The sequence below is a fragment of the Condylostylus longicornis genome, unplaced genomic scaffold (genome assembly GCF_029603195.1).
Source record: "Condylostylus longicornis isolate FDR11 unplaced genomic scaffold, ASM2960319v2 ptg000084l, whole genome shotgun sequence".
Taxonomy (NCBI): domain Eukaryota; kingdom Metazoa; phylum Arthropoda; class Insecta; order Diptera; family Dolichopodidae; genus Condylostylus; species Condylostylus longicornis.
The window spans coordinates 6,715,848-6,730,419 of NW_026578052.1; the positions used below are offsets into that span (position 1 = coordinate 6,715,848).

Consider the following 14,572-nt stretch of genomic DNA (forward strand, 5'->3'; position numbering starts at 1 on the left):
AACCATATGATAACACAGAAAAACTGGCTGTGTCGTATATTTTCGGAAATGTTTCTACTCTGTTGTTGAAATTTTATTGTACAGCGACACTTATTACTAAAGATCAAACCCCTTGTAAAAAGCCTTGTTATTCAGTCGAATCAACACTTAAAATATTGTACGATTTAAAAATATTTCAAGAAGGTAGATGACTATGGCAGATTCATTTAAAAAAATTTATCCATTAGATTCCGTAATTTTTATTGAACGACTCATTAGGATAATTTTATTTATATTAAGAAGATAAGGAATTTCCCAAAAAAAAAAATGATTTTAAACGTTTTTAGCGTGACACTTTGTATGTCTTTTGTGATTTCGTTCATAATTTACAATATTTTAAATAAAGATGAGTGTGTTGAATTTATTGCGAATAATATTAAAAACATGATAAGCATTTGTAATATAATAAATAGGAGGACATTTTGGTTAAGATGTCGAATGCAAATTTTCAATTTTTGTGGGAATGTTTTTCTTTTGCAAATTACAAAGTTCGTAATATAAGAAAGAATTGCCTTAATATTTTACTTTGTAATGTGAACTTTTTTTTTCGTTCTGTTTTTTTTTTTTGCATAAAATCATTAACAAGATTAAAAATAAAGAGCCGACCGAACAAATAATATTGCACAGCAGGAATAATCATTTTATGTTTTTCATCTTATTTATAAAAATTGTGAAGAATTTATTAAAAAATATAGCAGTTTAGGGGTTTTAGCGTTGAAATTAAAGATGAGTCGGGAAAAAAATTCAAATATTGCTAATTAGATTATTATTGATTGTAAAAAACAAATTCTCTTATTTTCGGGTTTATTGCATTTTAATATGACATTTACTGTGATTTCCTTTCAATTCTTAGAGCCGTAAATATTCAGTAAAACGCGTCAGGAAGTATTATCTAGAACTAAATTACAATTTCCAAAATTTAAACTAATGAACAAATGAGCTTTTAAGATACATAATTGCCGAATTGTGTAGTACTCGTAAACCAGTAGTAGGAATTTTGCAATAAATTTACGAATTTTCTATGAGCAGAATCTTGTCAACTTTAGTGATAAAGAATCAAATTTCCGTACTATAAGTGTATGCTAGATGAGAAATTTCTGAGAACTTTAGAGTTTATCGAATTGAGAGTGTTTTTTTGGCAGGTTCCCGATCTTTATTTTCGTATTCGCACTAATAGAAATGAGTCTATAACGAACAAGTTTTACAAAAAATTAAAACAAATACCAAAAAATTTTTTATTAGTTTTGAAACACTTTATATATATATATATTTTTTCATTTTTGTAATCTTAAAGACTATAACAGGTCCATTGTGTTTAGAAAAGAGGAGTTAAAAATTTTTTAAATTAAAAAACTTATCCATGAGATGAGACTTTTTTTTTTTGGTTGCTACTTTTGGTTTATCTATTTTTTTTTTCGATTTTCTTCTACATTTTTTTTTTAATATCATTTTGGCCTACGAATTGTTAAAATGAATGTTTTATTTATTTTTTTTTTGTCTTGGTTATTTAAATATAAAATCACAGTTTGAATTTGGTTTAAAAATATTTTTAAAATTACATAAAATATGAAATTACGAGTTTACAATGAATTAATTTTATATGGTTTTCGATTGGAATTTTTAAATATTTTTTTTTTTTATATGGCCGGTTTTTATGCCCGAAATGTAAGTTCATCGTGTATCCTTTTAATTTCATTATATAATTTTGAACCAATTTCTAATGTTGGTGCATATAAACGATTTGGTATATGTTGTTTTTCATTTTTTGATGGATCTATACAAATATTTAATAATGCTAAAAGACTTGATGGTGCTTTTGCTGTTGATAATAGACCCGGAAATAATCGAGTACCTTTGAATATCTAAAAAGAAAAAATATTGAATATTCTTTAATTTTTATTCGAATAATTTATTTTCAGTAAGGAAAAGTGCTTACATATTGGCAAACAATTTGTAAATTATTATTTTGTTGTTGACCAGTACATATTTTTCGAGTTTCATCACATTTCCCTAAACAATATTCATAGACGCAATCACTGTCCACCTCACAATGTGAACCATCTGTTAATAATCTTTCCAATTGAAATTCTGAAAGAATGTATTGTGCAGTTTGATATTTGATTCTGGAAAATAAGAAATAATAGAAAAATTACATAATTACTGTTAAATGTAAGTAGATGTCAAATTTAATTTAAAAAGAAGTGTTTAAGTTTTTGATAATTTTCAAACACAGAACACTTCAAATGAATTAGTGACATTATTTATGACATTAAAATGACACACCGACATATGTCAGAAAAATGGCAAAATGACAAAAATATTTGTAAACATTCTCCTTTAAAGGCTGAAAATATTGTAGTATTTCAATCAAAAAGCAAGTATTTCACTTTCATTTTCGAACACTATTTTCGGAAAACTTCGATTCATTAAATAAATTTTATAAAATTCTTAATAATTAAAAAAATTAAAATTTTTTTACTGTTTACTCAATTATCAATGATTCATTTAATGTTATTTCCTTTCTATACCATTGTGTGCCTAAATTTTACATTTAATTAATTAAAAATAAAAAAATTAAAGAAATCTACCTTGAAAATTGCTCTAAAAAAATTGTTTTTTCATGTTCAATTTTGACACCTTTTATTTTATTAATTTATAAAAGACGGAGAACCAAAAATCAAAAAAACAAATAAAATTGCAATACAAAAGATTATCCGCGATTACTTAATCCGAATTATTAAAAAAATTCTATTTAAATCTGAAAATGAGTGTTCGAAACAAAACAAAAGATTCATAAATCAAAAAGAAAATGATTGAAAAAAATTTTAATTTTTTTTTTTTTTAATTATTTTAAATGTGTATAAAATTTACCTTTTATCAAAAGTAATACCAAAATGATGTGGTTCAACTTTGCACATTTTTAATGGCTCCGGTTTAATTGTATCCAAACGATGTAAAAATTCCATAATCATAAGTGCAAATTTTAAACGACCTTCCCAATCAATTGTTCTGCATCAAAACCATATAAAAATTAAATATAAAAATTTATACAAGCAAAATATACAAACAAATTATTATAACGATTTTATAAACCATATACAAAAACTATTAAAGAAATTATGAATAAAATGAAAACTAACATATAATGACGAAGTCCAGTTTCTGGTTGAATTGAATCTAAATTTTCTGTTGCATAATATGGACCGCATGAACCTAAAATATTTGGAAATATCGATTCCTCTTCATACAATTTACCCATCATATAATTATTATCTTTAAATAAACGCCATAAGCTTAACATTTGCTCTGGATTATGTGGATCTATTTCTTGGGTCAATAGTGCATGTATCTACGGATTATATGGAATACTATTAAAATATGCATAAATGTTAAAAAAATGTTGAATATAGAAAATCAAAAAATCGTATAAAGTAATGTTTAAGAAAAAAAAAAGAGAGGATATTTTATGAATTGGGAAATTTTTTTTAAAATTTAACCAATAAAATAATAATAATGAATTTTGTTTGATGAAGAGATGATTTTTGAGAATTAAAAATTTTATTGGTCTCTTTTTATGATTATTGAACTTTTTTGCTTATTGCTCTTACCACTGTATCTTCAATTGTAACATTATATGTAATGGTTATGTATTGTTTAATGATATTTTGAAATTCTAACATTTCAGGATACCTTGTAAGTCCATTTTTATCACGCCATGTTAAATCATCTGTTATATGCTTTGCAAGCTAAAAACAAATTTTTGGTAATGTTTAAAAAAATAAATAATAATGAAAATATTAAAATGAGAGAGAAAAATTCATGCCAAAGCTAAAATTTTTATGAGTGAATTTTAATAAACGAATATTAATTGAAAAATTGTCTATTCTTTAGCAATACAAGAACAACACAGCAACATAACAGTAATTAACATTAATTTATGAATTAAAATAATTGAGAATTTGAGAAATTTTTTTACTTAAGAAATTGGAAATTTTAAAAGAGAGAGAATTTAAAAATTTAAACATTTTTGATCATCTATATTTCGATTTGATTTGACGCTCATATATATGTATATATATAAATTAAGCAAAATTAAGCAAAAGCGTTATAAATTAAGCAAAAGCGTTAGTGTAGGATGTCATAACGTAAATAAAAATATAAGACTTGTCAAATGAAATGTTGCGGTTAAAAATTTACATTAGAGAAAATTGAGATTTCTGTTTCTATATTCTCTCTAAATGCTAAAAAAAATAATGAGAATGGTTACAATTGTAGTTACTTTACATTAAAAAAAAAATATGTTTTTTTTTTAACATTGCAGCGTGAGCCGCACTAACATGCTGCAGTGGCAATAAACTTAATTTAAATTAAATTTTACAATTTTTATTATTTACATTAATGTCGCTGTCACAGTGCCGCAATAATGTGAACAGAGTACTAAATTGTACTCAAGAAATTTCACGCATATTTATTTATATTTGATTATCAGAACTATCCCAATTTAAAATTAGAAATGCAAGTTGTTTACAAAAAATAAAGGAACGATACAAAACTACGACCATTTGCATTTTGATTCAAATTTACAATCCTTACTCTCTTATAATGGTTATTGGTGTTTTGAAGCTATCAATTCTTAATCATAATTTTGGTACAAACTTGGAATAATTTTGCACCCTAATGGTATGGTAATTAGAGTCGATAGGGTTGCCATATATAATAAATATTTCAAAACTTGTATGAAATTTTGCAAAATAATGGAAATGTCTAATTATAAAAATTCCAGTTTACTTCTAAAATAATTTTAATATGTGACGTACATCAAAATAATTTAGTAAAGTGCAAATTTATTTAAAAACTAATGTAATATTTTAGCGGAAAATTTTCTACTTTGAATGGTTTTTTTTGTTTATAAATAGAATTTTCTTTGTTTTTTTTTAATTATAATGAGTGATGTTCTTTAATAAATATTACAGTTTTCTATTTATATAATATTATTTTTTGTATAACATTATATATATTATTAAACTATAGTATAGTAGAACTAAAAAATTTAAAAAAAGTTTAAAAATAGTGTCATTTTTCTTGCCCTATTAGATTGTATGACCTAAATTTAAACTTTCTTTCGAACAATATATACAAAAATAAAATGTTAATTTACTATATACACATTATGTAAATATAGCTAAATACACACACACATATACAACATACATAATGTATGAATATATAAAAAGATACCACATACTTCATTTACCTTAATAGCGTAGATATCATTATTTTTAACAGCTGTAAACATTATCGTTTTCATTGAATTGTGAGGACATTTAAAATCCTTAAAAGATTCACCATTGCATAATTCTTCACACAGGGCCCCACTATATTGATTTTGTTTATATTGATTACACTAGACAAGTATAATATAATTAAAATAATAATTAGTTAGTATATAATGGAAATTAGGTTTATAATTAAGTACACGGGGGGTGTACAATTAAAATTTTCAATTACAATTAAAAAATTCTTACCATATGACTTAAACTGCTTGATGATAAAATTTTATAACAAAATTCTAAACTTAAATATGAGAATGAAAAAACTACAACACCTAACAAAATTGATGAAATTAAAACTCTTTGGTATAAGGAACGAAATTTTCTTCGGACTGCATGTGTTAAACTGACCAACATTATGATTGTTTTTTCTATATGATTGTAAAATTTTACTTTAAATTTATTTTTCTTTTAACTATTTTAATTAAAAATTATTGAATAAAATTGAATTTTATTCAAATTTTTAAATTCATAAGTAAAATTAAAAATTTTTTTATTCTTTTCTTATTTAAAACAAAATTTTTCTGTAACTTGTTGGTATTTTATGCGTTCTAAATTTCTAATAATACGTTGAAATTGTGAACTAAACGAAATGTGAGTACAATAAAAAGGATGTGTTCAATAACAATAATAAAGATATCTGAAAGCTGTCAAATTTTATCTGAAAGAGAATTTTTTTTTACTGTCATTTTGTTGTGATTTTATTTTAAAGCGACAGTGAAGTGACACAATTATTGTTTAAATATCATTGTGACAATTAAGGGTTTTGTAAATTTATTTTGATGTTTAAATTTAAAAAGTACGAAGATGTAAAGTGAATTTTTGAATTTTTAATTAAATAATTGGAAATGTTTAAAAGAAAACTTAAAATTCCATTCAATAATAGTAATCAGTTATAGAAAACAGTGGATTACAAATTCAAAGATTAATGTAACGGAATGCAGTATTCGAAGCATCACTTAAACGCCTGACAGTCAGGATTTAGGTTAAGGATATTAGTCTCTTTAAATCTTAAAAACGGTATAAAAACTTCTCAAATATTAATTTTTATAAACATTTTTAGATAATAATTTCCATATCAATTTTGTATAACTTCAATTTCATATATAAAATCAAAATTCTTTCCCATATGAACAACTTAATGAACAAACGTAATTTTTTTTAGTCATGCGTACTATAGAAATACTAAACTACATGTTGTTGTATGCCTTTGACATAAATATGTGGGATGTGGAATGAAGGTGAATGTCCTTTTATCGGGGTAAAAGCATAATACTATACGCGAGTATATAATTGAAATGAATGAGATTTACGATTATTAGGAGAAGACTTACTTTTTAGAGTTTTTCTGTTTTGTTTTTAATTCTTTTCATTCTTTATGATTTTATATCACGATTATTTCATATGTTTGTATAAAAACACAATTAAAATCTTATTTAGTGCTCACATTTCTAAAGTAAAAACACCAGTTGAATGTTTTTTCATTTATAGTATATACGATGGTTAACATGAATTTTATTGACATGTGCATGATTTCAGTAGATTTTTTAACAACACATAGAAATATGTGAGTAAATAAATAGAAAAATTTGGAGTTTAAATGTAGAAATTTATTTTTTGTTGAAATTAGAACCGGGAAGAATATTTTAATTATAAGAGTGCTGTTAAAATAATAGAAATTTGTGTAAATTAGTGAAATTTGATTTTGAAGTTCTTATGCTTAGATCTATTATACGTACGAAAACTAAAATTTAATTGATTTCATTCTGAAAAATGCACTTTTTCGAAGCGTTCCGATACTGGAGTTGGGCTGTCTGCAAAAAATTGTTTTAAATTTTTACAAAATAAACGTTCGTTAATTGAGAGAATTTGAGTGTCAGTAGCAAAAAAAAAATTAAATAGAGAAGAAATGTGTGGGAAATACATAATGCTCTTTTAAATTGAGAACAAAATTCAAGTTTGAGTGTCATAATTCAATTAACTATAATGATTGAGATCCCAATGTTGTCAGTTTTGCTCTTGTTTGTTAATAATTTCATGCGATTCGAAAATAATTATTGTCGAATTTATAATTAGTTTTAGTTTTTAGATAAACTTTTAAATTTATAGATAATTTTGGAAATTTAACGCTCCATGTATTTGCAAATTACATAAAAAATAAATATTTTTGTTTTTATTCAATTTGAGAATTTTATTCAATTTTAACATGAAATTCATTTCACTGGGGCTAAATAAAATAATTATTTTATTGCGACAAAACTTTTTTTTAAATATTTAAAATAATTTATTTAAAAAAATGATCCTAATGGTTATTTTAGTTTCGGCGATTGGACAGTTAACAGTATGTATAAATAGTCACAAAACAGTTAATAATTTTTAATAATGTTATTTTAGGCATTACGTCAGATGATTGTCAGCCAGGATAATTTTAATTTATATTATTTTGATCCAGATTTCATAAGATACAATGATTTTAATGTTGAAGAAATAAATTCAACTACAAATTCTATAACATTTAATATAACATTATTAAAGGAAATTGATCAAATGCATTTAAGAATTAATTTTGCACCAAAAATCAATAATATACAACGTGGTGGTCAAGTTTATCATTCAATTGATGTTTGTAATTTATTAAGAGGAATTCAAAAACGAAGTCGTTTAACTGAAATGATAAGGAAATTTTTCTCATTTGAAAATAATAATATTAAACAATGTCCGTTTGAAGCTGGAATTTATGCAATAGAAAATTTTCAAATATCATCAAATTCAATACCACCGATTTTTCCAGCCGGAAAATATACATTAGAAGTTGAATCATTTATAATGGGTTGGAGAAAAATGTTAGTTAAATTTGATGTTAGTTTTAAGGTTGAAAGAAAAAATTAATGACATCATTTTTATTTGTTCAATATTTTAAGTTTTTATTTAATTAATTTAATAAATGATGGGCAAATATCTGAGTCATCTCTCTTATGTCAATGAAAATTATTGTACAAGAATTAATAAAATCAAGTAACAAGTTCAATTGAGTTCATACATTTGAGAATGATTTTTTTTTACTCATTTCATAAAAATTTACTTAAATTGGAATTGATAGATGGCGATTGTGTTGTATAAATTCTTGTAAAAAAAAAATTATTCACAATGAGTTAAAAAATATTTTCTAAGTAGTTTTCTTTTTTAAATTAAAAATTATATTATGGTGCGGTTTTAATTTCAGATTTCGAAGGTGAATTATTTAAAAAAAAAATTAATTTTATTTTCTACATAAGAATGACTTCGTAATTTTACAGGAAATATTTTTGAATTAAAGTGCAAAAGCTATGCATGATTAATAAAATGAAAGTGAATTCTTATTAAATTTACGATTTGATCTTGAATATTTTTTTTGATCAAATTTGAATTGTGAATAATTCTTTTATAAAATTTCCTAATTAAACTCAATAGATTTGTAATTTAAGTGTTAATTGAAATTGTTCTGCTTTTCTTACTAAATTTAAGCGGAGGATATGGAAATCTTCCTTTATAACACGAAATTATGGTAGGTGTCTTCTTCTTTTGCTTTCATTGCGCTTTAAAACTGATTTTTTTAACTATCACTGTTATAATTTCCATTTTGTAATACTATAAATACAAATAAGAAAATTATTGTTCATATAAAATTGTAAAATAATTTTGACGTTAGATGATATAGAAAAAATGTGGCCACCTGTAGTTTTTTTTTTCTTGGAAAACTATTTGTTGAAATAACACTAAAATAATTTTGTTTTTTTCTTTAATAATACTTTGTTTTTTGGCCTAAAGGAGGATTCATGCGAGACTCTCGTATTTTTTCGTAACATTGGCAATATTATATGCTATTATTGTTATTGTTGTTGTAATTCCATAATATTATATCGTATTACATAATTAATTTAATTTTTTTTACAATTTTTTTAGAAAAAAAAAAACAAAATGAAATATTCAGTGGCCTCAAACACAAACCGCCTAACTCGAGTTAAGACAAAAATGAGATATGTTTACCAGCGAATTCTCCGTTTTGAGTTTCACATGCTCACAAAATTTGGTGGTTCTACGACTGTTGTAGCCGGAGTTATTGTCGAATTCACACATGACCTAACTCGAAATGGTGGCTATGTGCACTTGCACTAATCGCCTAAATCGAGTTAAGAGCAGAAAACATCTTTTTAATGTTTTTCACAAACCACTTATTTCGAGATAGGCTATTGTTGCAAATCGAAATTAGTGACATTTTTTTTTATTTGTATGAATTTTTACAACCGCTTATCTCGAGTTAAGCTTTTGTTGCAAAATTAATTTTGAATTTTTTTAAATACTAACTCGAGATAAGCGATTTGTGTAAAATAATAATTGTTGGTTGTTTAAACTCATCTCGAGTTAGGCGATTATTGCAAATGCAATTATATTCCAAAAGGCTTCTTATGTTGAGTTAGGTTTTTATAACGCGTGCAAATAAGAATCAAAAACCAAAGTTAAGCGTTTAGTGTAAGAAATAATACATGATTAGTATAGAATTTTTTTTTAGTTTTTTATAATAAAAAAAATATTTTATAACGTATTAACATATTATTTTATGTGATATATAGTGTAGGTACTTTATATTCATGATTTACATTCAGCGACAAGTAAAATTGTTGTATTTTTTAACACAAAATATAAAACATCTGCAGAATTTACCTGCATTATTAATGCTCTAATTACCCAAATATCCCATGTTTAAGATTTGAATTTTTTTATTTAACAAATAATCTTGTAGGTCATTTCGTGATTTACCTGCGACAAATGTTTTTTTCAATTGACGGAGTTCCCATGTTAAAATGACACGTGGCTAGCTACCTGATGATAGATTGTTTTGCCTTTGTGGTCTAACATAATTGTATTATTAAACAAAGTGTTGTCTTATTACGCCCTTGTAAAACACATGTTATTAGGAAGATAAAATTTTTGTGTTTAACAAGAGTTTTTATTTTAATTATTGTACTACAAAGCAATATTTTTATTATAAACTAGTAAAACACATTTTGTTAGGAAATTCAAATTTTTATAATTTGCAAGGGTTTTCAATAAATAAAATTGGTACGTCTGGAAATAACAATATTTTGTCATACCTTTTATTACTCATTTCCGTAAGATTAAATTTCTTCGATTTTCAAATATTTATTATATTTTTGTTATTTCGAAGGAAGTATTTTTTACAAAGACAGTTATTTATTATTGTTTTTAAATGTGTTGATGTTGGAAATTGTTAAATAATGCAAAAATTATCCAATATAAACTTTATTCACGCTTAATAAATGTACGTTAAAAATTTTGGAAATTATCTGATCATTGGTGCAGTGGTTATGGCACCGGCCCTTTAACCGAAGGGTCTCGGGTTCAAACCCCGGTCAGGTCACTATAAAAATTATATTCAATATTATATAACTTAATATGAAATACTAATAAATATGATACAAGTAATTTTCAAATATTTATAATATTCGATACTAAAAAAACTAAGAAAAATAAACAGTAAATATTAATAACCTCAAATAATTAATATAAATAAAACTACGGCAGGCTAGTCACCTACCTAGCTAACTCTCTATGACTATAGAAACTAGGGCATGATAGATATCATGTACTAGCCCTATACTCCTCCTAGGAGTGAAGAAGGAAAAAAAAAAAAAAAAAAAAAAATTTTGGAACTTGCTAGGAGAGCTGAGATGATTGTGGCGGATGTTAGAGGTATTGCAATATATTTGAAACTAACATAACTGATTCAAAGTGTTTTAAAGCATAGAAATTAGCGAAACTGGTCCTATAGTAAATAAACAAGTATTTACATAACAGATCTTACTTTGAAAACCGAAGTTAATACAGTTTTGAAAACCGCAATTGACTTTGGTCGTGGTGACTGTATTAATGATCCTGATTTTAAAATTGACAACATTCAAAAGCAAGTTTTCGGGTCCTATTGGGCATGTGAACATATCTGTAGAGATGAAAAAATATGAAAGGCTTTCCACTTTTATTGTTTTAAGAAAAATCCTTTTACAATTTGCCGAACGGTTAGAAAAATTCGCTTAATTTTTCGCGACCGGGCTTCCTAAATGCACTCAAGTACATGAACGCTCGAAACTGACTCGTGGTCCATTTGTATGGAGTCTTAATTGAAAAGTAAATGCTGACAGCTAAAATAAAAATGTCGAGCAAACTTACAATATTCTTTGTTTATTTGATAATCAAATACTTGTATACTCTATGATAGGAGAGCAAATTCCGAACCCATTTACTTTGCCACAACTTTTTACGGAGATCTATATACTTTTTACGGCAGAACTTAGAGAAAAACTGACGAACAAACCATTCTCTATATGTAATCAATAATACGTCTCCAAGATTTAATTGTCACAAGTATCGAATTATTATTTTCTATACGAGTTCGAGTTCACTATCAAATTTGACTTTTCATTACAGTAGTTGTAATGACTCACACTCGATTTCATTTTGTTTTTGATTTAAAAATATTAATTAATTCGCATTTAGTATCACTATGAACAAGTAAGAAAGTCATATGGACTATAGTACATAAATAAAATAACAAACACAAAACTCATAAACTCATTTTAGATATTACTTTATGTGCTCATTTTTACAATAATGTAACAACTTTGTCAGATCCGTTGCACAGTGAAGCCTTTTTGTAATTGAATTACCTTTTGAAATTTTCTTAAGTGGAAAGAGTCGCACCACAGATTTCAAAAAATTGACTTCCAAAAATATTTTATAAGAACAGTTTATACAAAGATTTTTTATATTTTAAGACGAGGTGTTAACTAGTTAGATTTTCAAGATATACTCCGAATTGAAGAAGAAGAGAAAATTAGTCCCAAAAAAGAAAAATTTAGAGTACTTGATGCAATTTTTTAATCTTTTGGTTTACAAATTTTACAAAACGATTAAGACTGGAGATTTAGCAGATACTCATCCATATTTAGTTGGAGAATCCGAGAGAGAATAAAAGATACTGTCACCTTTCTTAAATTTAATGAAAAAATTATTTTTAAACTTTTAGAAATAATTTTTACTTGAAGTTTATTCATTTCTTACCTCAATTTATGTTTTTTATGACAATGATTTGAAAAAAGAGTGAAAAATCAAATAACGTAAAAATAATATATATATTTCTTCCCATTTTAGTATAACTTAAGTCACCTAAAACCATATCTTCAGTTTTGCAATAACAGCTTAAGTCGACTTAAGTTTGACGAAAATGCAAAAGTAATTTTTCACAAATCGCCTAAGTCGAGTTATGCTTTGCAAAGTGCTTTTTATAAATTTTGTATAACCGCCTATCTCACTTTTTTCATAATTATGAGAATACTATTAGTTGTTTTACTTCAGATTATGAGTTAATCGCTTCCTTTTTTAATTATCTTTCAATTAAAAAAAAAATTGGTTCAAAAAACTTCATAACTTTTTTCAAAATTTAATTTAAAGTTTAAAATGCATTTATCTCGAAATCACTAAAACAGACTTAAGTCGTTTGTGCTTGAAGCCACTGTATTGTTATGCACAAGTTATACGTGTATCGTACATATGAAATTTGTTACAGTAAAAGTCTAATGAAGAATAATATTTATGAGTGGGTGTTTGTCTATGCTTATATTTTTTAAATTTTTAAATTATAATATTGGAAAAAAAAACAAAAGTAAATTATTGCTGAGCAATTTTAAGTAAAAGTGTGACCAATTATTAAATCTTAATGAAGATTAAATTAATATTAAATTAAAAAAAAAAATAAAAGTCTCATTTAGAATTTCATGAAAACTTGCAAATTTTTAATTGTGTCATTAAAAAAAACGAATTTGCATAATTATATTTATATTATTATGTATGTAAATACTTACGTTTTATGTTACTACGTAATATGCAATACGTAATAATCTATAACACTAAAATATCGGTATTTCAACTCGGCATGTTCTTACGCTTGTTTGTTTCATTCTGTTTACATTATTATTACTTTTATAGTTTTGACCATAAGAGGTGAATAACGCTGTAAGTAAGATAAGAAATAAGAACAATACATTATGCATAATTATTGTATAGTATGTATTTGTAAAATAGTTATATTTATTACTGATTTGCACCTAATTTGAAATTGAAACAATATCAGATTGGTAGCGCGTCCGTTAAGAAAGCGACAACTCACTGCTTCAAATCCAATAGGAGTAGAATCGTCACGGAGTAAAATATTTCTTGATTGAATAGTATGTAGATACACACATTAAAAAATAAAAAAAAATTGCCAGATATTGTTTGACAGTTCTTTGAAAATTGACAGTCAACCAGTTGCTTATACACAATTATGAATTCTAGAAATAATGACAGTAACGATAAGCCGCACTTGGTTTCAAATGCTGTCAAAGCAATATGGCAATTCATTATGTGTCACTCATTCTTTATTTATTTTAAATAACATATGTATGTATATAAATTTTTTTCAAAAACATATTATTTTAAAAAATTATTTGATTTATATTTTGATATAAAATTCCAATATGTGATTAATTCAAATTTTTGAATTTGACACAAAAAATGATAACAAAAAAAAAAATTAAAAAATTCACAAAAAAAAATTTACGATTTTTTGTTCCTTTTGAACGGGTGTCAGAAAAATAGTGTTAAAAGTTTAGGTGCGCTTATATGTTTGTGTTGAAATTGCATTTAATTTAATTTATTACCTTAATGTTGTGCTTGTTTACTTTTAAAATCAAATAAAATATTTGTTAACTTTTATAAATCTACATACATAATATAATAAATATGCAAGATGAATTAAAAATCATTTTGTTTTCAAATAATTTTATGATTATTTTGAAATTATTAGAAAATATTTGGCACTAAATATTTATAATAATTTTAAATTTTAAATAAAAACTTGCGTCATTATAACCGACCATTAAATAAACATTTTTATCTACTGTGAATATTTTAATAATTTTGTTCGTATATCAGCTTGGATTTTGCAAACAAATAATTTTTTAATTAAAAATTTTAATAGTGTGCTTGAAATAAAATTTTAATATAACAGTGTTTGTAGCATAGTATTGATAGTCGTTCAAACTTGAGGCTTTTTCGAGTACTCACTGGACATCTGAAAAAAATGACTATAATAGCAACTGAGCTGTATC

General features: G+C 24.7%; 1 protein-coding gene across 1 annotated transcript; it reads right to left on the reverse strand.

Moving 5' to 3' along the window:
• Positions 1–1,068: 1,068 nt before the first annotated feature.
• On the reverse strand, positions 1,069–5,869 carry LOC129613538 (divergent protein kinase domain 1C). The gene is made up of 7 exons (XM_055527647.1): positions 5,565–5,869; positions 5,294–5,443; positions 3,648–3,785; positions 3,180–3,388; positions 2,911–3,048; positions 1,976–2,162; positions 1,069–1,901 (listed from the first exon to the last, which is right to left on the reverse strand). The coding sequence occupies exons 1-7, from the start codon at positions 5,724–5,726 to the stop codon at positions 1,692–1,694; spliced, it is 1,194 nt and encodes a 397-aa protein (XP_055383622.1). The 5' UTR covers positions 5,727–5,869; the 3' UTR covers positions 1,069–1,691.
• Positions 5,870–14,572: the final 8,703 nt, after the last annotated feature.